This window comes from Brugia malayi (genome assembly GCF_000002995.4).
Source record: "Brugia malayi strain FR3 genome assembly, contig: Bm_v4_Chr1_scaffold_001, whole genome shotgun sequence".
NCBI classification, from domain to species: Eukaryota; Metazoa; Nematoda; class Chromadorea; order Rhabditida; family Onchocercidae; genus Brugia; species Brugia malayi.
In genome coordinates this window covers 5,074,100-5,098,055 of record NW_025062475.1, presented here as the reverse complement: position 1 = coordinate 5,098,055, position 23,956 = coordinate 5,074,100, and the positions used below count along the sequence as shown (strand labels likewise).

Genomic DNA, 23,956 nt, shown 5'->3' with positions numbered 1-23,956 from the left:
AAGTTTTGTTGGTAAGCTGATAAAAATTATGTTGAAATTCTTAATCTAGGCTGCCTTTTTTTGTGTTATGTACTATTTATCTTTGAACTAAATCCTAACTTCCGTTAATCAAAAAATTGAAAATAATCACCGAATACAGAAAACATAGACTAACTAACCTTAGGAATTTAATCCTATGTAAAATAATGCATACTATCAGAATAATGTAAAGATCAACCAAGAGCATGGGAAAAGAGGGACACAATATAAAAGAAAGGAAAACAACCCCAATGAAATTCTATTTATGCAAATATTTGAATTTCATCAAGAAATCTAAAATAAAAGAAAAAAGAAAGATAGCACACTAGCGTAATCTAACAAAATAAAACAAAATCAAATCTGAATTTCAAATTTCATGAAAACTGCTTTTTAAACTTAAAAACCCTGAAAAAAAAAATGCTAAAATTCTTGAAATGATTCAGAAACAATCTTTCACAGCATTTTTCAAATATCACATTAACATACATACAATACAATCCGTCGTAAAAATGAAAGCAATTCACAACTATGACAAAGAATTTTCAAATGATAGGGTATATTTCTTGCTACACTTAGAAGCAGATAGTTATCAAAATGATGATAGACAAAGAGGAGGACATGGTAACCCTGGCTGATATTGTCTCACCTCTTTAATATGCATTGCGCAGACCAGATAGCCTGGGGAGGATATTCATTAGGATCGTCATAGAAAACATTCATCTCCAAATGTACCAGAAACGTAATCTTGAATATCTTTCCGGTCTCGTGACTCGTGAACAAAACATAGCAGCAATCGGAATATGTAAGCATATGAATGAATTAAATTTAGAACAGAAGAAGAAAACATATACAATCTTTAAAAAATCTAGAAAAATGTACAATTTGATGTGGGAAACAAATAAAAAATCTATTTGATTAATATCATGTTTTTTATATATGGTGAGCATTAGCGCAAAAGCGCAAGATCCCAGCTATACTATATCTTCTACTTCATCAAATTTTGAAAAATTTGCACAACTTCATAATTTTTAAAAACATTCAACACCTCAACCAATATCAAATTAAAAGCTATAACTCTGGATTACAAACAACATCATAAGTGACTAATCAGAAACATCAATCGGACAAAGTAATGAAATTAGTTTTACTACGGTAAATCACATTCTATTATTCATCCTTCCATAATCTTATACTTATCTAACTGATAGCTTATAAATCATATTATGTTTTTAAGCCACATTACAAGAGAAAAATGTAAACTCCCATTATTACTAATTTCTTTCAAAATGACTAAAAAATTTAAAAGAAAGTTAGAAAGCCTATTAAATGGTCAAAATTTCAAATAGCAACATATTATTGTAATATAGTAAGTGCACGAATTTGCCGGTTCGAGCAACTGTTAGAAACTGGCACAGTTATGCGATCTCGGAACTTCCAGTCGGTTATACTTTGCAACCGGAATGTTACAGGCGGTCGATTTAACCGGCGTTCTGATAACGGTGGCTCACTTGCATTACGCCCATCACCGCGACCTTTCGCTTCAAAACTACCAACCAGACTTTTGACCATATTTACAGCACACCGTTCATTTTTAATACGAGAACGTGTAACTTCCACATTCTAAAATCAGAAAAATGCAGATAATTCTATAAGTAAACATTATTCATTATAAATATTACTATCTAAAAAATCGAACAAACTTTGTGCTTCTCAAAACATAGAATTTGTTGGACACATATAAAACCTCCTTGCTATATAGATATAAATCTCAGCTCTTCCTCTGTTAGTCAACAAGCGTTTTATTAATTATCAATACTGTCACTGAATAAGGTCTCATTTGTAAAGATGACTAACGAAGCAAAAAAGATGCTACATTCACTAAATTCGACGTTCAGAGAGACCAAACTGAAACTCACATCCATAACATTTCTATCATATTTGTCCAAAATACGACGGAAACGAACTGAATCAACAGGATCAGCTGATGTTGACGGTGTAACATCAAATTGATTTCTTTTCTTGAAAGCGTGTAACATACCTAAATTAGCAATTGTAAAATACAAATAAGTAACATGGCATTAATCTGTATTAATGATAATTACTATATTTCGACTTCTGTTGGAACTACATTTAATGCGATAGAAATCACATTATCTCTCAAAGTATTTATTTCAAACCATTTCAAATAAAATGCCTTTGAAAAAAAAGTTATCTTATTTCTTTTTGCTTCCATATTTTTAATGCAAAGCCTATATCATTTCTCATCTCCTATGAATGATTAAATCAGTAAAAAGTCACCTCTTCATTTTATTATGTTTTTTTTAAAAAAAAATCAGAATTAAGGACTAATACGTATGGTTATACAGTCAAATATAAATTTTAAATTTGCCTTGCAGGTTACCTTCAAACGTTCTAAGTTGCTCCACAAAACCAATATTTGGCGTAATACAACCTCTCTTATTTTTCACATGTTCCATTGCCTGCGAAAGTGCCCATCCATATTCCTAGTAAAAGGAAAATACTAATTACTAAAAGAATTGTAGAACTATAGGTATCATCATTCATTTAGGATGTTACAGCATCCTGTAAGACTGCAATAGCTTCTCTAAAATGAATTTAAGTCTTTCACTAACCGAAAAAGTAAGGAATGTAAAATATATCATAAAAGTAAATATGAACAAATGTTATACCTTCATTGCGAAAGCTATCACTGTAGATGACGACCGACTGATGCCTTTTTTGCAATGCACTAATACAGCACCTCCTTTTTCTCTTAAAAAGATAAATGCAAAAGCGATCAAAAATATTCACCAAAAACATTATAAAAAGAAGAAATCTAAGTTTAAAATTAAAAAATATTAAATCCTTACTTTGCTTCTTTAATAAACTGATTTGTTTGATTCCAATATTTCAATAATTCAGTACTAGCCTCATCCGAGACACGTATTTTTAGATATTTTAAACGAGCAGGGAAAAAATTCTCCACCTCGTTCGTTACGTTAACAATATATTTGATTCTAAAAAAAGTGAAGTGCTATCAGAAATTAGCTCATATGCAAAAGCATATTTTTATGTCTCGTTAACATTGAAGCAAAATTGTGAATTGTAAAGCTGTAATTCAAATTCTTTACGAAAATAAGACTTATCATTATTAAATTTAAGTTTTGTAAGAAACTTATTAATCTATATCAAATCAAAGTTTATGATATTATATAGTACTCTTAAAATGAACTTACATACCCATTATTTTCCAGCCACTGCCAATCGCATGCATTCCACTCAGTACCCAAATAAAGATAAGGAAAAATCTGTGATGCTCTATCCATTTGTCCCATAATAACCATCATTTGGCGACTGATAAAATCTTTGTATTTGTCCAGTTTCATATGCATACCTTGTTCTACCTGAATAATTCACCGTAAATACTAAGTTTCAAGTGAGAAAATATGCACACTGTTAGTCTATCACAGGTAATTACAAAGGAAAAATAAATTTAAAATTACCTTTAAACGGATATCTCTACTTGTAACTTCATCCAAATCCACAGTTTGCATCACTTCTTTTAATCGTTCATAAATTAGAGCTTTCACTGAAAAGGATATAACATTGCAACTAATATAGATGGTCATAAAAACAAATATAATCATTGATAAAAATTTTATTTCAAAAAAAAGTGATTACCGGAATCATCATCGCTTCGATAATCATGACTGAGTCGCTCAGCATCCGCACTTGTCGCACCCAAATCGCTACTGGTTTCAGTGGTATAATATGATGTCGAACGCTCCCTTCAAATTTTTGAAATTTTGAAAAAAATAAGTGGTGCAATTCTTTTTTACAAAAAAAAGATCCGAAAAGCTAAATTTAATGGAAGCAACCAATTTTAATGTTTCCAAAGCTTAATGAAGAATCAAATCAGCTTCCCCAATACGCCTCTCTTCCCCATTACTTCGTATTTTTTAATTTGTGAAGTTGTCTGCTTCTTTATAACTAGAATAAGGAGAGAAACATTTTGTAGCGAAGTCGTTACTGCAATTATTTTATACTCTCAGCAATAAAGAGAAAAATTAACAGTTTGATATTACATGCAAGAAAGAAACTGTGAAATTTGCTTTGCTTCAAGAAGTAATCTTCAAATTTCTATTCCACATCGCTTTCCGATTAACTCATTCCGGTTTTTCTCGATAAGAGGAGAAGCCACCATATACAACACACTGGGTTGAATAGAAACAGGTTTGATGATGAATCAAAGTCAACAATTATCACAATTGAGAAAAATATTACAACTATAGTAACAAACCACATCGTGATTATTGCATCATCCGATGATACCTGTTCACTGTAATAATCGATTAAACGCTTCGTTGCTTTTCCAAATTGTTGCGCTGAATTTTTTGCATTTTGTGCATCGATTAATTCCTACAAAACATTCTTCAATAACACAAGATCATAGTGCTTAGTTTGACATGAACCACACACCAGATAACTGACCAAATTCAAAAGCAATTTCAAAAATTCAAATTGAATTAAAAAAAAAAAAAAAAACACCGAAAGCATACTTTATGCAATCTTTGGAACATGGTCCACATAGCCTGAACAGAAACAGGCCTAAATATATGTAATGATGAATCAAAATCAACAACCACACCACCGTCACCATCTAAACTTACTCGAGTTGAAGCATAAACCGGAATGGTCACACCGATCCTACAATGCAACTTATTTAAAGTGACTAAAAATCACTAAAGCTCAACCACTCCTTGCATGTATGATCCATGAATTTCCTTATTTGATATATACTGAGAGCAAAAAGAAAAAGACACAAAATTTACAACAAGTAATACAAAGCAGTCAACTTACGCGACTTTATTATTTGGAAGACAATCAAGACCCAGCAAAACAACTTCTCGGACATTCTGAAAATTAATCTCCTGATGGCGTGCAGATGATACAACAGCTAAATAACGAGCATGATTTATTGAACTGATAGCCTCAACAGTGGCTGGCTGTAATCTTACAGCCATTGTAAGATTATCATGAGGAGGCAATATATTTAGTATTGCTTGCAAATGTTCTTCAATTTCACCTGAAATATTAGAAAAACTATGAAAGAGGCATTACAAATGAAGTTTAAAACAAAAAAAATCAATTGTTCAAAGTGAAGTATGCTTTTGATAAGGAAAATTTCCATAGCTTACCTAAAATCATTCTCTCCTCTAATACTTTTTGTGTATCTTCTACTTCTATGTCATGGTTTGTCTCTTGTTCACTATGGCCAAACATTTATGTACTTATTCACTGTGCCAAAATTTAGTCTTATGTCCATGAAACCACATTCCTTATTTATCATACAAGCACATAATTTAAGTTTTCTAAAAACTTATTTTTTCATTATATTGACTCGAACTGTGGAATAAATTTAAAATGAACACTTACCACCAGTATTATTACGTCCAACATTTGTACGATCAGGTTGCAACAAAATCACCGCAGTACCTTTGACGTAAAAATAACATTCTGTACTCGGAATTGGCCCTCTGAATGTCGGCGAACCACATTCTGTTGCATCGATATCCTGAAGAATATTAAAAACATAAATATTACCTTTATGCTGAAAGAAGATTTCGTCAAAACGTCAAGAAATCAAAACTTACTGCGGTAAACACATAAAATTTGTTATATCTCCCGAATTTCCTCCGAGTATTAATAAAAATGATAAATAAAACTTCAAAAACAATATATTCGTTACCGTCTGATCTAAATTTCCAATTTCACTTGGTGTCGGTGAACGCTGCACCGTTACCAGTGACATTCTCAAATTAAATCTGAAATATTTACACCAGTAACACTTAGCAAATTTAAAAACATATGTCCATTATAGTTGGGTAAAAAAAATAATGCAGCACATGAATGCATATAACCATATTTAATCTTATATTTTTATTATAACATTATGCTGACTTACCTGAAAATGTAGATCCAAAGACAAATTAAATTTAATCAGTACAGAGCAACCGATAGCATAACTTTATACTTATTCTTTGGGTGAGAGTAGCGGGAAGGGTGTTCATTTTTATAAAAGAGAAAGAATGAGATATATTCCTAATCTGTTGAAAAGAAACTAAACAAAAAAGACCCACTGCAACATGTGACAGACAATTAATAGTCAACAGTTTCGAATGTTTTAAACTAATTATTACTACAAGAGACTAGTAAATGTTTGTACTACATGAATGAATGGGAAGAATTAAAAATAATACAGAAGGAGAAGTATTAGGAACTTCTGTGAAGTAACAAACAAATTAAAATCAAAAATCTTTTTCTAAAAGCTGATGAGTCAAAAAAAGTTCAAAATAAATTATAGCATATCACATTTTTATATGTAGCATATATTATTACGATGCATAATACATACAAATAACATCTGCTAAGTGTGCTATACGTAATTTTCTACGCACAAAAGCGCACGCTTAATATACACTAAGCTTATTATATCTATGTAAAACTATCTCGTTGCAAAATATTGCTAATGTATACCAAATAAAAATGCATTTTCTCATTCTGATGTATCACTAATACCTAATATATACTTTACAAAACTTTGCAAATGCATTGAATGTTTTCAGAAAACTTTGACCTCGCAAACCAAAAAAAGAAAAAAGTTGAAATAATTAGAAACCATAAAGTGCTAGGCATCAATCTGATGAAACACACTCGAAGTAAGCATATAAATATGAAAATATTAATGCATTGGACGACCGCGAAATAGCAATGAGTCCAAACATATTGACGTGTTTATCAAATTTGAAGAGTTTTTGAGAGAATTAAAATGATATGAAATGGTTAGGTAAGAGGCTATTGCATAACTGAGGATAGTGAGTTAGTCATCGTGATGCATTGACATGTGAGTATCAATTAAGCATCACTGAAAATCAAATAATATTAGAGGATGTGAGAGATTTAAATTTCTTCAGAAATATCAAATATCGCACCTTTTTTCTGCTAAATGTAAATTTATTTCCTTTTGTATCATGTATTTTTGAAAACACTTTATTGATTTTTACTCACACTTGTTTTATTTTACTTCAGCTTTTACTTCTTTAAGTTATTTTGATGAGAAATTCCTTCCGCTTTTTAATTTTATGCTTATGTTTTATTCTCTAACAAAGACTCTTTCTGTTTGTGTGTGATATAGTTTCCAGAAAAATGAATCAAGCATTAGATATCATTTTGGTAGAGATATGACCTTAAATGAAATATTTATATTGGTATAATTTCCAAAGAATTATACCATTTCAACAAGAGGTGAGGCAGTTGAATCACTTGCCTTGTTCAGTTCCGATAATTCTCTAAAATTATACTGTACGACAAGTAGTAACAGTATTTACAGCATAGCAATAGTAAAATTTACAACAACTATTCCTCAAAATATTATTCGCATCCATTCCATGGATCAAACTTGCTAATTTTTTCAGCATAACAAGCTTGTTACTAACACGATGTATAAAGAAGCAGCTATCTTCTAATTTGTTAAAGAATCAGATATCTTCTAATTTAAAGAACCAGATATCTTCTAATTTGTTCTCTCACTCTGATACAAGATTGCAAGAATGAAGCTCATAATGTCAATCACCAGATCTCACAGTTGCTTGATTAACTTATTATTCTCGAAGAATAGCTCACAGTGTCGTAAAATTAATCCTTCACGAATAATTTCAATATTTCAACATAAGTTAGTAAGATTAAGTAATGCTGTTTCATTTGAGGATTCTGATGCATTATCAGTTTACCAAACCGCTAATTGAACACACATCGCAGATCGAATTTTTTATGTAAGATATTCAAATTTATCACTAATTGTTACATCACCGATGCGCACAAAATCCACTATTGTACAAATAAATTTAAGCAATTTTAAGGAAAAAGACCATTTTTCTACAAATTCCTGAAAGTACCGTACACTATATAAAGTTATCGTATTATATATATAATGGCCATGAACCAAAAATTATATTATCTTTTTCCTTTACAAGAAGCACTTAGTTAAAATCAAATTATATTTAATCATTTTTCTAAATACAAATAAAAGTTTATCTCATGTGTGCTAAAGAAAATCACTGAGGGTTTTAAGCTATACCCATAAATTAATTAGAAGTTCATTTAAGTCCCGAACTTCATGAATTTTTAACATTATTTTACAACTTTTTGTCACTCCCTCAAAATTTTACATTTGCAATGATCGAAAAAAAAATGTGAAGCTTTTTGATTCTTCTAATTCATAATCGTATAAACGAAAACTACAACCTCTATTCAAAAGAATTTGTCATGTCAATCAAGAAAGCTCATAACAATATTCATCTCTTACTCAAACTTCATACATAGACTGACCTGAGATGACACTGACAAATCCCATTAGAAAAAAAATCAGTATATTCCAGCAAACATTTTTATATGCTTTTTTTTTTCAAATTATGAACTAAAATTACATGACAATAAATAAAATTGATTATATAAAAAGTAGCCCTTTTTGCTTGAACTAAATCGCAATTTTATAAACAAAAGATTTTTGGATAAAAAACTAAATGGATGCATTAGCAACTTGTCCAACTCCTCCTCTGACGTCCGTATTCACAGCATCCCTCGCTTCATAAAATAGGATGTATGCAGATTCACTGTTTTTTTGTACACCACATTCCGAAAGACCGAAAAAATCCTCAATCGCCATAGGATCAATTTTCTACAAATCAGTTATTTTTTGCAACAGATACAAAAACTTAAAGTTCTTATTTTTTCCTATCATTGAAATCTTTGAAAAATAACGCCACATCTTTCTCCAGAAAACCTTCGTACTTTGACATCCTCGAAAATTATAAAATCACTTACATCGACTATATCGTCATCGAATAGAAGCCAAAAATTATGTGACTTTACAAGTGTAATATAATGGCCACGATTTGGAGTAGAACCACAGTGTACTACAACTGCACATAAATCATATAGACGATCCCTGTTCACTGCATCATCACTCTAAACAATCAGTAAGATAATGAAAGTAAAAAAAGGACATATTTTCAAGAAACTGTGCAGCCGAGAGATTCCGGAATGATATCACTCATAACTATAATTACCTCAAACTTCTGAATCAACCTAACATCATTTGAGAACCATAAAATATGTATTTTCATATCTTACAGAAGTTCCAGGTTTTAATATCTTAAATATAATCTAAATCGTATTTTTCTAAAAAGTCTTACATGAATCATTCAGTCTTTCTAAGAATGCATTGGATAGTTCTATGATAGTAGTTCTCTTCCCTATCATGAACTTCTAACAAATGCTAAGATAGAATGATGAGAATTATTAAGTTTAATGATCTCGAAGAAATATACCCTCATCTCTCAGCATGCTACTATTTCCTCAGTTTTATTTTTCAACAAAAAGAAAATAAATTTAAATATAATCAACTCGCCACATTGAAAAGACGTAATTCGAGTGGAAACAACACTCGATATGATAATTTCGTATGGCGATTCATTTGCTCCACGTATTTAAACCGTTTCAAATGCAATGCCAACATTTGCGGCAATTTTTTAATGCGCATACGTTTTTGAGCCTATAAATTGTTGAAATTTCTTTCATAGATTCAAGTTGTTGTTATAAACAGAAAGGGAAAAGCAAGTAATGAAATGTGAAATATGGAAGAAAAATGATAAAAAGAGGCAAGTAATACTTCATGCTTTGAACAGCAATTTTCACAATAATATTTCTGTTCTCCTTGTAATGTTTCCATATCAGAAAAGACACGTAAACAATGTGTAATTGATACATTCTGCTCAACATCAACGCTTAGATCCAAAAAATCTTCATCTTTGCTCGATACCTAAACAATAAAAAGATGATTATATTATTTCTTTTGATCAAAAAATCTGCTTTCCTCCTATAATGATCTTTACTATATGTTCTAGTTGTTGAAGGTATCAATACCACTTATTCATTAGAAAATCATTCATCACTCCTTACATCATCCTTTTTAATTCATTTCTGCAGGATAACAAATGTATTTCATTTCTGATAAGTTACAGGCATTGAAAATCAAATCAACAGTTAGTTCTTCTTTCGGAAATAACATTATAACTATAAGAGGTTTAGAAGACATAAAGTTTTGGATCGGTTATGAAGGAAGAAAAAAAATTATACAACAAATTACATTTTAAATTAAAAATCAGAAGAACTGTAAAGAAATCCAAGTAATTAAGCCTTCACAGAATAAAAGTTACCATTCTGTTGCCATGTTAAAAAGTTCGTTAAATCAGCCGATGATAACCGATTCTTTCAGAATTACAATTATAAATATTCTTAATACTTGACACAGTTTTCAAGTTGCTCCAAACTCCCATATACAATATAAAATCTGTGTCATTTTCAGGGTACGGTTCTAGAAATTTGACTAAAAATTCTCTTGAAAAGATTCAAAATGAAACAAAAAAGTGCTTATTAAAACAAATTAATAATAATAAATTACCGTTTCACAATTAAGGCAGCGTGTTTCATTAGTTAAAGTTCCTTGGAAAATTTCTTGAATCCATGTAGCATCACTTTTTGAACCACTCAAATTGAGCCAGATTAATTTGATCTTATTGCTAAGTATGCAAACAAATTCTTTTTTACATTTTTATTAGTATTTTGATTATGAAAATCTCAACAGAATTTTAAGATTAAAAATGGCATGAAAATGAAAAGCCAAAAAAAACTTTACCTTGGTTGACACAATGTTAATGGTTCGTACGGTGGAAGGACAACATTGGAGCCTTTCTTCGTCATTCCGTTTGTACGAATCATTTTTTCCATTTTTTCTGCTTTTTTCTCTTCAGCTAAGGTTTCTGATATAGTATTTAGCAAATAGTTCAGGAATTCGTGGGCGTCTTGTTGCGAAAAATTATCAAATATACCTGAAATAATGCATATATTAGTCCCCAAGTCTTTGCATCTTTTGCTTCTTTCGTGAAAGCTCAATCATCAAAGAAAAAAGAGGCAGTGCTATTCAGCAACATTTTGACTATTTTAAGCTACCAACAAAAAGCAAAAAATTCCGATGTTTTATGGAAAACATAATTTAATTCCTTTCATGCTTAATAAGCTAACATTAACTGTAGCATAAAACGCAAATATAAAATGATTTTTAGCAAATTTTCAGCATTTCAAGATACAAAAGTCGCCGATTTCTTTAAAAAAAAAAGAAAAAAAAAGAAAATGTAAAAGACAATAATGGAACTAATCTTTCTCGTTTGCAACAGTATTTCACCAGTATAAAAAGCGGATATAAACATAATGTGTACTTGCCATTTTCTTTTTTTAATTTTGTGATAAATCTTTTCGGAGCAATTGTGCCCACTCGTTTCTTCTGCGTTGCTATGTTATGGAAAAGGTCAGCAAGACAAGTCAGTAAATTTTCTTTTTCTCTTCCTAAAATCAATGAATCCGAAGAAATAAAAAAATTTGTAAATGAAAAACCATAAGAGGACATATGATTAATTACAAGAATCTTAAAATGTCAAAAAATATCTGCTTAATTATCCCAAATAAAATGCTGATTTGTATTATAATGCTGTATGATACAACCTGATTCCTTATCATATTTCTTCAATTGTTGTTTATACTGCAAAATTTTTTCACGGAATGGACGGCAAAAATAAAGCGCCTGAATAACCGAATTGCAATAACAGGTATTACCGAACTGAAATAAATAAACACAAATAAATTCATCAAGAAATAAAGGTCTAGATTAAATACTGAGAAAATTCTCACACATTACTCGCACTTAAAAACATTACTTCCTTATTCTGGCACGTGAATTTAATCAAAAATTTCAACTAGCATTTTTTTTTTTCACTTTTATTTTTTTTTTTGCAAAAATAATTTTAACACAAACATTGACCAGTCCATAGAAATGATCACTGCTCAGTAAATGATCCGAACCGATTTCTTTTTCTAGTTGAGATGAAGCGTTTGCACCCTAAAATAAATCAGTACTTCAAAAAGCATGATTTGATGTCTTAATGCACTTTTGTTCATACTTTCTTCAAAAATAATATTACGTTTTTTTTCAGCTTTTGTTCAACAAATGTGAACAAAATGATGTGAACAATGGAAATGATGTGAACAATGGAAAGTCTAATGATAAGCAAATGCAAGGATGAGGAATTTCGTGTTACATGAGTATGTGTAGATATAAGTGCAATGTTTCATTCATTACTTATCTCTGATAAAGACATAATTGTTTGATTTCCTTGAATTGGGAAATCAAAAAGAAAAAACAGCTTCTTTTCGCTAATATTTGATAAATATGTAACCTTCCGATTAAAACCTTCCATTAAAGCCATCCTCCTATAACTCTTCAATTTATAACTTATTTCGAATTAAATTCACATGATATTTAGTGAGAAAATAATTATATATGAGAGAAAAAGAAGAAAGAAAAAGGAAAGAAAGACACAAAAAAAGGCAAACCATGGTCACGAAGGATAAATTGAACAATAGAATTAACACAGCAATTTATTTTCGTTGTTTGCAATTATCTTTAGCTCTTGACTTTTAATCCATCCACTCTTAGCCTTCATCTTTCAAACAATTTCATCTTGACCAGTACTCTAAAAATTCAATATCTCAGTATCATTACACGCTCTACAATCTATTCTTTAACAAAATATATAATGATTCTTGACCCGCTAATCAACCGATTGTAATGTCAGATATGTACAGCTTTATTTCACACATCAAATTGTATGTAAACAACACGATGTATCTTAAATTCTCTCTCCAAATTCTCGACAATTGTCTCATCTAATATCACACTTTCTACACATATGAGAAAATTTGTTTATAGAAATATTTGATGTACACATTATAATCACATTATCTCCAATAAATTTATGTTTGATAAATTTAAAAAAGAATACAAGAAGCAATAGCATGGTTACCGTAACAACAAAAACTACCCAATAATTGTATAGCTATACGTTGTAAATAAGTAACTAACAAATTGTGAGCAACGTACACGTTACGACTTCAAACATACCCAGTCTTTTTTTTTTTTTTGAAGTACCAATTAATGACATAACATGATGCACACACCGTAAAATACCACCCGGGCAAAATTGTTATAAACTAAGTGAGGAACTGATGAGAACTTAAGAGAAGTTTGAGGTTTATACACATATGTCAGTAGATCTAAGGTCATTCGTTGTTAGCATTAAGACTTTATATTGAAGCTTTTATTACTGGAAGAATATAATTTAGCTATACTGATATGAAGTAACATGAAAGCACAAAAATCTCTCGCCATACTTACTTTCTTCTCTCTCTCTCCCTGTTCGTTCATTAAAATATGCAAAATGGACGATGTTTATACTGTTAATTGTTTATTCGCTGAACATTTTACATTATACTGTTAATTTATTGAATATCGAAAAATTATATCTCATAAATATTTGCCTAAAAAGTATAGAAATGAGAGAGGAGAATTGAGTATTCATAGAGCAATACAAATTCGAACTTTCCTTTTTCATCCAGTCATTCTTTTCTTGAACATAGAAAGAAGGCAGAGGCGTATGTGTTGCTATGTTAATAGATTAAGCTGAAAAAAAAGAATCCTCCTGACAATTTATCAGTCATTTCGTTATAGATGTAATGCAGTAAGTTGATTCCAGATTTAGATGTGTAAAAATAAAGTCCAACAGAAAGCAACAAAACAATAATCACAGACAAAAATTTAATGTTAACATTATCTCCTAAAATCGACCACTGTAATAACTGGATGGAAATTCGACCCGATATTGTCCTTCACCTTGTGCAATTGCCAGATAACCTGCATTCGGTACCACATTCCATCTCAGTACAAGAGTTACATTTTTGTGATTTAGTAGATTGGTACCATCATCCATAAAGTAGTATTTTGGTGTAATGCTCTCTTCGTGTATTGCCGACCAGTCGCCACGTCTCAAGATTTTATCCCAAAGTACAATCTGCATGAAAATTTGTGTAGAAGTAAAAATTCACTCTATTACAATTATTCTGAAAAATGTTCCAATATATTACATATGTTATCTTAAAATTATAATTTTTTTTTTCTTAAGCCAATATTTGCCATTCTTCAATTTTACAACGAGTGTTTACATGTCCTTAATCTGATACACTCTTTTTCTGACGTATCTGCTAAGGTATGTGCCTCCTCCAATTACTGCCATTATAAAATCTAGCTTACATAACTTCTTCACATCGGATATTTGCCCCTGACACAGTTCTCTTACTTCATGGAAATACGAATAAATAGTATAAGGAACTGCAAAATCTGTAATGTGGTTAAACTCACAAATGTTTAAGTAAAATAATCCACTGAGAAATTAACTACCATCTCATTCCCCTACCCATTACTCTCTCATTCTCTTTCCCTACTCCAACTTTAAAAATATGCACCTCATACATTCTTTCTGATGAATACCTACTAATTCTATCTTCCTCGAACTAATACCCTATTCTCATTACTTTTACTTGAATGTCTCCTTATGCTAATAGATGCAACGGAAAAATTCTTTTCCTATACAACAGAAAATTTCATTTTCTTTTTTAAATTTGGTACCTGATTAAGAGGTGCTTTTGGTGTACTGTACTCTGCTACAAGGAATAAAAAGATCTCTTTAACATTCCAATTAAATATGGGAGCAACATCAACTTTTATCTTCAGGTCTGCCATTACTACATCACTTCGTGAACCCTCTGAGGCATAATCTACGAAATTCTTCCTGAAATCAAACTCGATATCCTTGTTTAAGAACTGGTTTCTCAAATTTACAAAATATTCTGCAATTACTAGATAAAATCTAAATGAAGTCACAGTGTAAAGTAGGGACTTCAGAGAAATGACTAACAACCCATAAGTAAAATATGGTACTATACCTTTGGTAAAATAAACTTTTTGTTTGGCATATAACAGCTACTCTAAGTAGACATTAAAAAAAATCGACAATAAGGAACTTACACGCGAATATTACTCGCTGATAAAGTAACTGGTGCCGAGTTCGGTAACCAAACAGTGGACACGAAAACGCAAAACGTTAAGGCTGATAAGACAGAAAGAACAAACGCAAATATCGCATTAGCACGTGCCCAGGCCGTATGCATTATGCCTAATAATACATATTCAGTGCAAATTAAAATGAGAATTATGCATAAAAACGAATAGTTGAAACACGCACACAACTAGTCAAGCTTAATCAGATGTCAATATAAAGGTCGTCTACACTTCACATTTCAAGTTATTGTTAATCTTGTACTGCACTGAAGTTATATAATTATAGGACTATGAAATTTAATATACTATGCAATTGGTTTCTTTTCATTTTGATATTTTCTTGATTTTCCATTCATAATTTTAAGCACAATCCAGGAATATTTGTTCAAGAAAATTGAATCATTTAGTAAATGAAAAGGTAAATCACAGAAACATAAATAAATGCATCCGAGCAAATAAATATACAAATTGGTAACAGCTGTATATAAATGGATAGATGAAGAAATTTTTTATAAAATCCGTGTTTTTGAACGATAGGTAATAACAAAGTATCAAATCTTGAGCTTTTTATTTTTTATAGGCGCAGAAGTAACAATATCAATAATAAACTTAATAAAATTAAAAATATGTACAACTTTTCCCATCATTTTTCCAAAGATCTATCATTATGATTGTTTTATGTAGTTAAGATCTTCTCATAATTTTTTGTAAATAAATTATGGATAGTGATGAGTAACACAAAGTCAATTTAGTCGATGTATCGTTTTAAAATCTTTTAACCCATCCAAACGATCCAGTTCATGCCACCATGTCTGCAAAAAATTGTTTCGAACAATCAAATTGAACCATGGAGAGAATGAGGCCTCACTACCTGGAATGAAATTCACTGAGGAAAAATAAAAAATAAATATAGTAAAAACATTAAACATTAATCGAAAATCAGAAAACCGATGAAATCACCACATATATACCATATACAAACCGAATGTACTTTATTGAAAAACAGTGAAGTTCACAACAAAAATAGCGTGCCCTTGAATAAATACTCTAGAGTTCAAGGAAAGGCAAAAATACACTTTTCAAGATTTCAGTGAGCTCCTCCATTGATGAAACAATAGCTACTGCTTCAACTTCTTCCGGATTTGGTCTAATTTGTTTGACATTACAACCACGTAGAATAATAACATAGTCAATCTCATGTTCGCCCCAATTGTCATCATGCATTGCTTTATATAAAAAACGACCCATGACCTGAATTAAACACATACCTTTATGAAGCTTTATAAAAATGATAAATAATTTTTTAACTGAGAATTTAAAGTTAAATTAAGTGTATGTAATGCTCTGTGATGTTGTGTGTTATGTTAGCTTCAATAGAGCATTAAATTGCAGCAAACTTTATTTAGTCATTAGTGTGATGATAATAGCAAAGTCCAGAATTTACTAAAAAACTAATTTTCAAATTTTCCTACCTTCATCTGATCAATATCAACAGACTGAATGCCTAATTCATGATTAAGTTTCCTTCTGGCAGCCCGCCGAATTCCAACATTATTCTCATCAGTGCACATTTCATCTTCGTTCCACAACGGATGACTACAACACGCATTTGTCCACACTGATGGAAATGTCAATTTCTGAACAGCACGCTTCTGCAGGATCATTTCGTGGTTTTCCGTAAAGAGAAAAACGCTAAACGCACGATGCAGGGTTACTGGAAAGGAAAATAAAACTCGCAAAAAAACCTATGAGCAATATCAATAATTATTTACAATATAATGAACTTAGTTCCCAATGATTCTCATGCTTCAATAAGAATAATATTGAAACAATGTCTTACACTTATAAACTAACCCCAAGTTTCAACGAAGCCTAAAAATTATGTGCATGTACTGACTAGCAAATGCCAAACAGCTGAACAAATCATAGTATAACTAGCATTTAGACTAAAATAGTAGAAAAATTATCTAAGACAGACTCCCATTCAGTAATACTGTCAGTAATTTTCCACCAGAAAATCAAATACGTACAATACTGAATTCCCTCGAGATATTCTATGAATACCCAACAAGCATAAAAATGTACTCTGAAAACACGAATTTCTTTAAAGTTGAATTGTTATCTATTCATAAAGAAAACATAAATTACCTATGACAATAACTTACATGTTTTGGCTGAGTGACAAAACCGTTTGGATTCAGATCGCAAAGGTTTATCATTCTCATCAACAATGATACAGTGTTCATCCAAATAATTATTCTGCACATTTAATACTGCTGGTCTGAATAGATTATTCTTCTGCCTGCAGAAACACAGAGAAAAAAAGCATGCTTTGGAAATTCACAAGAAATAACTTGCCAAACTCAATGTACTTTTATAAACCACATTCAAAATAATGGAGTTGGATTTATTATACTCAAAAACCATAAATAACTTGGAGGATCAAGATTTATAAAAAACAAGCACGCTTTTGTTTTTTTTTTTTTCAAAATGGATGATTGTCAAGAAATTTGATATTCTGAATATTAGCTCTCCGGTGAAATTATTTTACATGTTATGAGAAGCAAATTTATCACTGTTCGACATTGAAATAAAGGAAATTGTTATTCCATTTACGTTTTACAGAATGTATAAGAATGCAGTTTTCACCAACTGTCCCAAAAACCACTATACACTCGAACGTTAATATAACTCTGTTAACATATTTTATTAACTAAATTTCACCGAATAAATCATCCATATACTTCTAATTAGATTCCTTTACTACATACGTTACATAATAAGAGTGGAAAGCTATCAGAGTAAATTTTAGAAAAATAACACTTACTTCAAAAGTTTAACCAATGATGACATCCCAAACCGTGTTAAAACTCTCCAAAAACGACAGGTTTCTGAAACGAACAGGGTAAAATACCGGCAATCCTTTTTAAATGCTAAGTATCAAAGTTTACGAAAATATGAATGTCGAATTTGTCAAGAAACACTATCATCCGATATAACACATCCAAAAGATTTTTCTCACATCCATCATATGAATATAAAACTAACATTAATAAATCTAAAGCAAGAGTTATAAAACACAGAAGTGATTAATAGGTCCTAAAAATTATGCGAAGGTTAGCAATCGCTGATATTTGCGAAAATTATTGACAAATCAATAGATCTAGTGCAGTGCAGCACTTGCTTTCACCTTAAAAAAAAAAGAATGATTCATAAATTGCAAACATCAACTATTACCGACTACGATTTGTAACCTCGACTTGATTGAATTTTAAGGGAAATCGTAACTAAGAAATATATATTCCTTGTGTCAATAACATCAGAAAAAAGATCTCTCGTAACTTTTAGAAAAAATTTATTGAAGTAACATATAATAAAATAACCACTGACAGCAAAATAAGTTATTGTATTAAGATTATCAGGATATAAGTTGAGGCGGATGTTCCCGTCGATGTTGCTGCAGGCACGCGAGAGAGCAGAAACGATTATCACAATATTCAAAATGCTTAGGAATCAAAACTACACCGCACTAAAAGAAAATAATAATTAATAATAGCCATTAACAATTATTATAATTATTTACTTCCTCTTTTTATAAAAAAAAAGATCTCTTATTCCTCTTTTTAAGTTTTTTTACTTCCTCTTTTTATAGTAAGTGACAATTATAATAGCAATTGTAATTAACACTATAAAGAGGAGAAATAGACTAATAATAATTGCAATTAGAATACTAAAAGTGGCAACAATACTGAATTAGTTAAATATCCCAATTTCAAACATGCATCAAAAATTTAACTAATGTAATGATATATATGTTTAAGTTGTAGTTACATTTCTTGTCTGTAAAAATTGATCCATTTTATCACCAAATAATAACTGACCTTGAAACAACGACTACCATCATTTTCAACAATCTGACAACCCTTTTGCAAAGATGCAGCAAGACGGCGTTCTGCAGCGAGAGCCCTTTTTTCTCGATCAGAAAGAGCTAAATACTTTTGACGTTGTTCCTAAAAAAAAAAAAATGATAATAATCGGTTCTCTGGTAATTTTAGTAATTAATTAATTGGTTAATTAGTAATGAACTTGTGGTCTTTAAAAAGAAAAACTGTTACTGAAAAACGAAATGCAAAATCATTACCTGTTCTATCTTCTCTTGATGTTTGACAATTCTTTTGACTTTATCACGTTGCTTCTTTTTTTCCCGTTGGATTCGTTTTTTTTCTGCCTCCTTGGCTAATTGTTCTTCACTCAGTACCGCTAGTTCTGGTATTTGGCTAACATTCCAGTTGAATGCATCGGGATGTCTGGATCGAAATTTGCTAAACGCTTGACGAACCGCTCGGTTTTGGGCGACCTAACGTGATAAAATCCGAAATTTAGATCTTGTTTCCTACGATATAAGGGTAGTATATTAATGATGTACTCGCAAACAAATTGATGTAAAATACCTGGTAAGGAACCTTCCCATCACTGTCTTTCACAGCTGGATCACATCCTAACAATAATAGCTCCTGGAAATTATAGTGAACAATTTAAATTCTCTCATAAAAGCAGACGAAAATGTATGGCATCCCTTATCAAAGAAATGGAAAATTTATATATTTGAATACGTACTTCCATGATTTCCACTGCACCTCTTCTCGCTACAACATGCAGAAAAGTTGAAGAAGTCGGAGGAAATCTCACTTCCCGGATATATTTCAAGAATTCTTCTTTGCTTTCCTCATTGCTTTCCAACAGCTGATGCAGTTTTGAAACCGAATTTAAACGTATAGAAGCATACAAAGCCTGGATATTTACATCGCTCAAAACATTCACCACTGCTTCACATTGTTCCGAATTTTGTTTTCCTTGCTGAAATATATATGATTTCTACCCAAAACCTTTGACAATAATTTCAGCATTTGATCCCGAAAAATGAAATGAAACCCAATGAATAGAAAAAAAGGTTTTGGAAAAATCGGTAGTGGCAGCTCCTCAATGCAAGTCGATCAAAAATCTACCGCGCTGTCAGAAATCAAACAGAATTTTGAAATCTTTTGCAGCCAAAACATATTTTTCCCACTTTTTCAGTGAATTAATTTTTAAGCATCACAAACATATACTAGAATAAAACTACAATTTTACATTTGATATATTCATCACTACTTCAGGTTGTTGTTGATTCATTTCAGCAGTGGCATTATCACTATCTGATTCCAGAGATTCACTGGACGGGTAATTTACTCCTGATACCTTGCGCCGAAATAATCGTTTCTGTTTCTTACGCAGCTTTTTAAGTCTTTCTTGTTCTTCATTGAAATTAACTACTGACCCGTGAGAACGAATGATTTCTATAAATATGATTTAATAGTAAACACATCAAAGAAAAATTTCAACGACTTCAACTAATTCTCATTATCAACGTAACAGAAATTTTATGGAGGCGCGATTTTATACTACACGGCTATTAACCAGTTCTGTCTAACACGGAACAGCTATTTATTCTAAACAATCATAATGTGCAGATCAAAGACCCTTGAAAAGTATCTTAAGGTTTAAAAGTCAAACAAAATGAACCTCAAAAATCTGTACCGCAAGAGCTGAAAAAAAAAAGGGAGAAAAAAGGCGTGGAGGAGAAAATAAACCAGGAAACATACTCAACCTAGACCATGTTCGCTGTAATTCGTCTACCGTTGGTCGGCGTGTTTCGAATGGTATTGTCCTCAAACGTTCGTCATCTTTTTGTAATTTGAAATTTTTCGTTTCTTCAAAAAAAACATGTCTGCAATACAAAAAAAAGAAAAGAACTGCACTGCATGAGCTTTCAACTTCATTAAAACTCCACAATTAAAATTTTTAATTCTTTAGCACGATTTCTTCATGAAACTGCGAATATTCAAGCAAATAATGAATAGAAAACAATATAAAACAATAAATAATGCTATTAAAGTAATAGTATAAGGAAATGACAGTACATCCATTCCATCTATATATCGACAATAGACATAAGAGTGGCGCTATAAGATTTGTTATGATTTTGTGGTTTGTGGGAAAACTAGGCCTAATTCAAGCCACTTTTTCTAGTGCAATTATTAATTGACGGTTCGGCCGTTCAGAGCGATTAAATTGCCATGAATGACAATACTAGTGTTAAGGTCAACACGTATACGAGTTTGACATTTGGGTTTGATGTATAATACAGAATTCTAAATATCAACTATTACTTCAGGATCAGCACATTAAGTGCTGTAAAAGAATGAATAATAAGGAGACATCACTGATTTACTGTATGTATGTATCGATTCAAATACTCAATTACTCCAATAATCACTGTCACTCTCTCGATCAACTAGTCTCATCTAATTACATATTAAAAAGTAAAAACCGTGTAAAGAGAATGAAAAAAAAGAAGCACTAATACATAAGATTTAAGCCCAAAACTATTATTCTTTTTTAAAATAATTTTAAGAAAAGAAACGTATTACCTTAACGACATTGGACAACGCACAAATATTAATGGACTTTGTTCCAATAACTTCGACCAATTTGCTAACAAACATTGAATTTCTTCTTTTAAAGCTTTTTCGTTATATCTGTACAAATTAAAGATTGTAAAACGAAGTATGAAACTTCTAACGTTTACAGAAGTTAATATCTTCTTAATCCTTCAAACAGCAATGAAATTAAACAGCTCAAAGACTGACAATTATCTTTTTGTAGTAAACAAAGATGTTTGAAGATTTCAACTCCATTAAAACTCCACAATTAATGTACAATATATATGATCCAGTAATTAATGATTTCATTTAAAACATTTACTAGAAATAAAAGATGGGTAGAGGATTATTGATTTACTGTATGTCTGTATCGATTCAAATACTCAATTATTCCAATAACCACTGTCCACTCTCTCGATCAACTAGTCTCGTCTACTTATATATTAAAAAGTAAAAACAGTGTAAAGGGAATGAAAAAAAAAAAGCATTAATACATAAGATCTAATTTAATCAACCAAGTGCCTTGTTCCTGACCGACAAGAAATAAACATTTCTAACACTAAATTTGTCTCCTGCTCATTCTCATTGCTCGTTAAATAGCAGTTTATGTTAATCAGTGTTTCAAACTCTTTAAGAAAATTTTCAACCTCCTCACAGAAGCACCAGCACTTTTTGCCGCAGATCCTCGTGCATCAGATACTGACTGTGATGTTCCCTGTTTCGCTCGGATAACATAACGATGGAAACTCTTGTGTACCAATAGTTTATTACTAAAATAAAACAGCAAATTCAAACAAGAATTTAAAAATCTCGCAACATGACACAGTATATTCAAATCGAAAATTATGTATCACAAACTAATTTCACTTATTTGATATTTCATGTGTAATAATGGTAATAGACTATAATACAATATAAAAATTCATTTAACCAGAATGTTCCAGAATCTTAGATCGTAGGTAATAGACTATAATACAATATAAAAATAAAATTTTTGTGAAATGCAAATTTAAATATTTTTACAGAAGTGTCCAAACAGTTGATACAGTTGATCCAACAGTTGATACGAAATATTCCTATTAAGGCAGTACTTACTTCTCGAAAATTCCACCACAGAAATGACCAGCAGAAAGCAACAAAATAACACAGTCCAATGGACGATTGAACAAATTTCGTGATATAACCTCATTTTTCAGTAAAATACATCGATATATGGAATATACCATTTCGTCGCTTACGAAATAAGCATGAGCTCCGCCAGTATATGGCTTTATCTCATCATCACTTTCCGTATCCAATAAGCTCAGCTGATCTGCAATAACAAATTCTTGCAAAATTAACAAAAAGCAGTAAAATTATCTAGTTGATAAAAAAATACAGAGAAATTAATTAACATAAAATTAAATTTCATTCATTATAAAGTTATGTGAAAATAATGTGAAAGCGTAATAAAATGTAAAAGACCTAGTTTACAATATTAAACAAAAAAAAAAAAAAAAACTTAAATCAGAATTATTTAGTAATCTATTTTTTCTAATTAAAATAAATTATTCAGCTGAAGCTGTTCTGAATCTTTTTTTTCGAACTAAATTTCTGATAACCAACCATCATCGGACATCGCTTGCTCAAACTCATCTTCTGTGAGCAATGGTCGTCCTTTCAAAATCCGATGAAGGTTATGCCGATGCCAGTCAGATTTATAATGTGCTATTAAGTCAATTCGATCTTCATCAATAGGTGCTTTACAAATTGTACATGAAAGACCTGGAAAACAGTTATTTAAAAACTGCTATCCATATTCAAGATAAAAAAAAAAAAGAATGAATTATTTATAACAAAGTGAAAAAGACATAACATAAAGTAAAAAATGGTACAAACCGACTGCACAAGAATTAGCAACTAAAAAAAGAATGGAACAACACTAGGAATGTCAGTATAATTTAAAGTAGAAATACATTAAGAAGATGCAAATAACAACTCAAAATAAAGTAAGAAATAATTAATAAATGTGATTTACAGGATATTTAAATAATCAAGTGACTTTTCAACTTCAGTTTGGCTCCAAAATCAAAAAATTCTTCTGTAAATTAAGCAACTTCCAAAGATTTAAGACCATAATTAAACATTAAATATTTGAAATGACTTAACCACAATCTTGCTTTTCAAAGTAAGATTCCATTTGGATTTCTTCTGTAACATTGATAAAGTTATACGGTTCCACCACAGCCTCAGACCAACGTGAATCGTTGATCGAATAAGAGATTTTAGAAGATGCCGACTTCATCATTACATCAAATTACAGCTAATCGAGATCTAAAGAAGGATTTAGCAGAATAACGTGTGAAGCGCTGGTTTAAACTATCAAATTTTTTTTAAACGATCTTTTTTC

General features: G+C 30.7%; 5 protein-coding genes across 6 annotated transcripts; all 5 read right to left on the bottom strand.

Annotated features, from left to right (window-relative positions):
• Positions 1 to 1,371: 1,371 nt before the first annotated feature.
• Positions 1,372 to 5,830, bottom strand: Bm7899 (Dual specificity phosphatase, catalytic domain containing protein; the record flags this gene model as incomplete). Its single annotated transcript, XM_001894807.1, has 13 exons — positions 1,372 to 1,638; positions 1,935 to 2,056; positions 2,420 to 2,522; positions 2,709 to 2,790; positions 2,889 to 3,035; positions 3,259 to 3,422; positions 3,522 to 3,607; positions 3,700 to 3,806; positions 4,319 to 4,437; positions 4,578 to 4,725; positions 4,879 to 5,104; positions 5,455 to 5,593; positions 5,768 to 5,830. The coding sequence occupies 13 exons, from the start codon at positions 5,828 to 5,830 to the stop codon at positions 1,372 to 1,374; spliced, it is 1,773 nt and encodes a 590-aa protein (XP_001894842.1).
• Positions 5,831 to 8,596: 2,766 nt separating this feature from the next.
• Positions 8,597 to 12,528, bottom strand: Bma-usp-46 (ubiquitin carboxyl-terminal hydrolase 46, putative; the record flags this gene model as incomplete). The annotated part of the gene is made up of 10 exons (XM_043076599.1): positions 8,597 to 8,755; positions 8,902 to 9,045; positions 9,488 to 9,631; positions 9,749 to 9,898; positions 10,541 to 10,625; positions 10,775 to 10,967; positions 11,359 to 11,481; positions 11,638 to 11,752; positions 11,948 to 12,031; positions 12,526 to 12,528. 10 exons carry the CDS (start codon positions 12,526 to 12,528, stop codon positions 8,597 to 8,599), a joined length of 1,200 nt encoding a protein of 399 aa, XP_042932533.1.
• Positions 12,529 to 13,805: 1,277 nt separating this feature from the next.
• On the bottom strand, positions 13,806 to 15,195 carry Bm14054 (Signal peptidase subunit family protein; the record flags this gene model as incomplete). Of its 2 annotated transcripts, XM_001894809.2 has the most annotated exons (3): positions 13,806 to 14,039; positions 14,654 to 14,816; positions 15,053 to 15,195. In XM_001894809.2, the coding sequence occupies 3 exons, from the start codon at positions 15,193 to 15,195 to the stop codon at positions 13,806 to 13,808; spliced, it is 540 nt and encodes a 179-aa protein (XP_001894844.1). The 2 variants fall into 2 exon arrangements, with proteins under 2 accessions (XP_001894844.1, XP_042932532.1); XM_043076598.1 differs by lacking the exon at positions 15,053 to 15,195 and having other exon boundaries at positions 14,654 to 14,767.
• A 633-nt stretch (positions 15,196 to 15,828) lies between these two features.
• Positions 15,829 to 17,938, bottom strand: Bma-idi-1 (isopentenyl-diphosphate delta-isomerase, type 1 family protein; the record flags this gene model as incomplete). The annotated part of the gene is made up of 5 exons (XM_001894810.2): positions 15,829 to 15,956; positions 16,162 to 16,336; positions 16,558 to 16,799; positions 17,251 to 17,387; positions 17,913 to 17,938. The coding sequence occupies 5 exons, from the start codon at positions 17,936 to 17,938 to the stop codon at positions 15,829 to 15,831; spliced, it is 708 nt and encodes a 235-aa protein (XP_001894845.1).
• Positions 17,939 to 18,503: 565 nt separating this feature from the next.
• On the bottom strand, positions 18,504 to 23,854 carry Bma-vms-1 (conserved hypothetical protein,hypothetical protein; the record flags this gene model as incomplete). Its single annotated transcript, XM_001894811.2, has 12 exons — positions 18,504 to 18,614; positions 18,967 to 19,095; positions 19,227 to 19,442; positions 19,537 to 19,599; positions 19,703 to 19,942; positions 20,216 to 20,421; positions 20,728 to 20,852; positions 21,556 to 21,663; positions 22,215 to 22,337; positions 22,663 to 22,879; positions 23,173 to 23,331; positions 23,716 to 23,854. The coding sequence occupies 12 exons, from the start codon at positions 23,852 to 23,854 to the stop codon at positions 18,504 to 18,506; spliced, it is 1,836 nt and encodes a 611-aa protein (XP_001894846.2).
• Between the last annotated feature and the right edge of the window lie 102 nt (positions 23,855 to 23,956).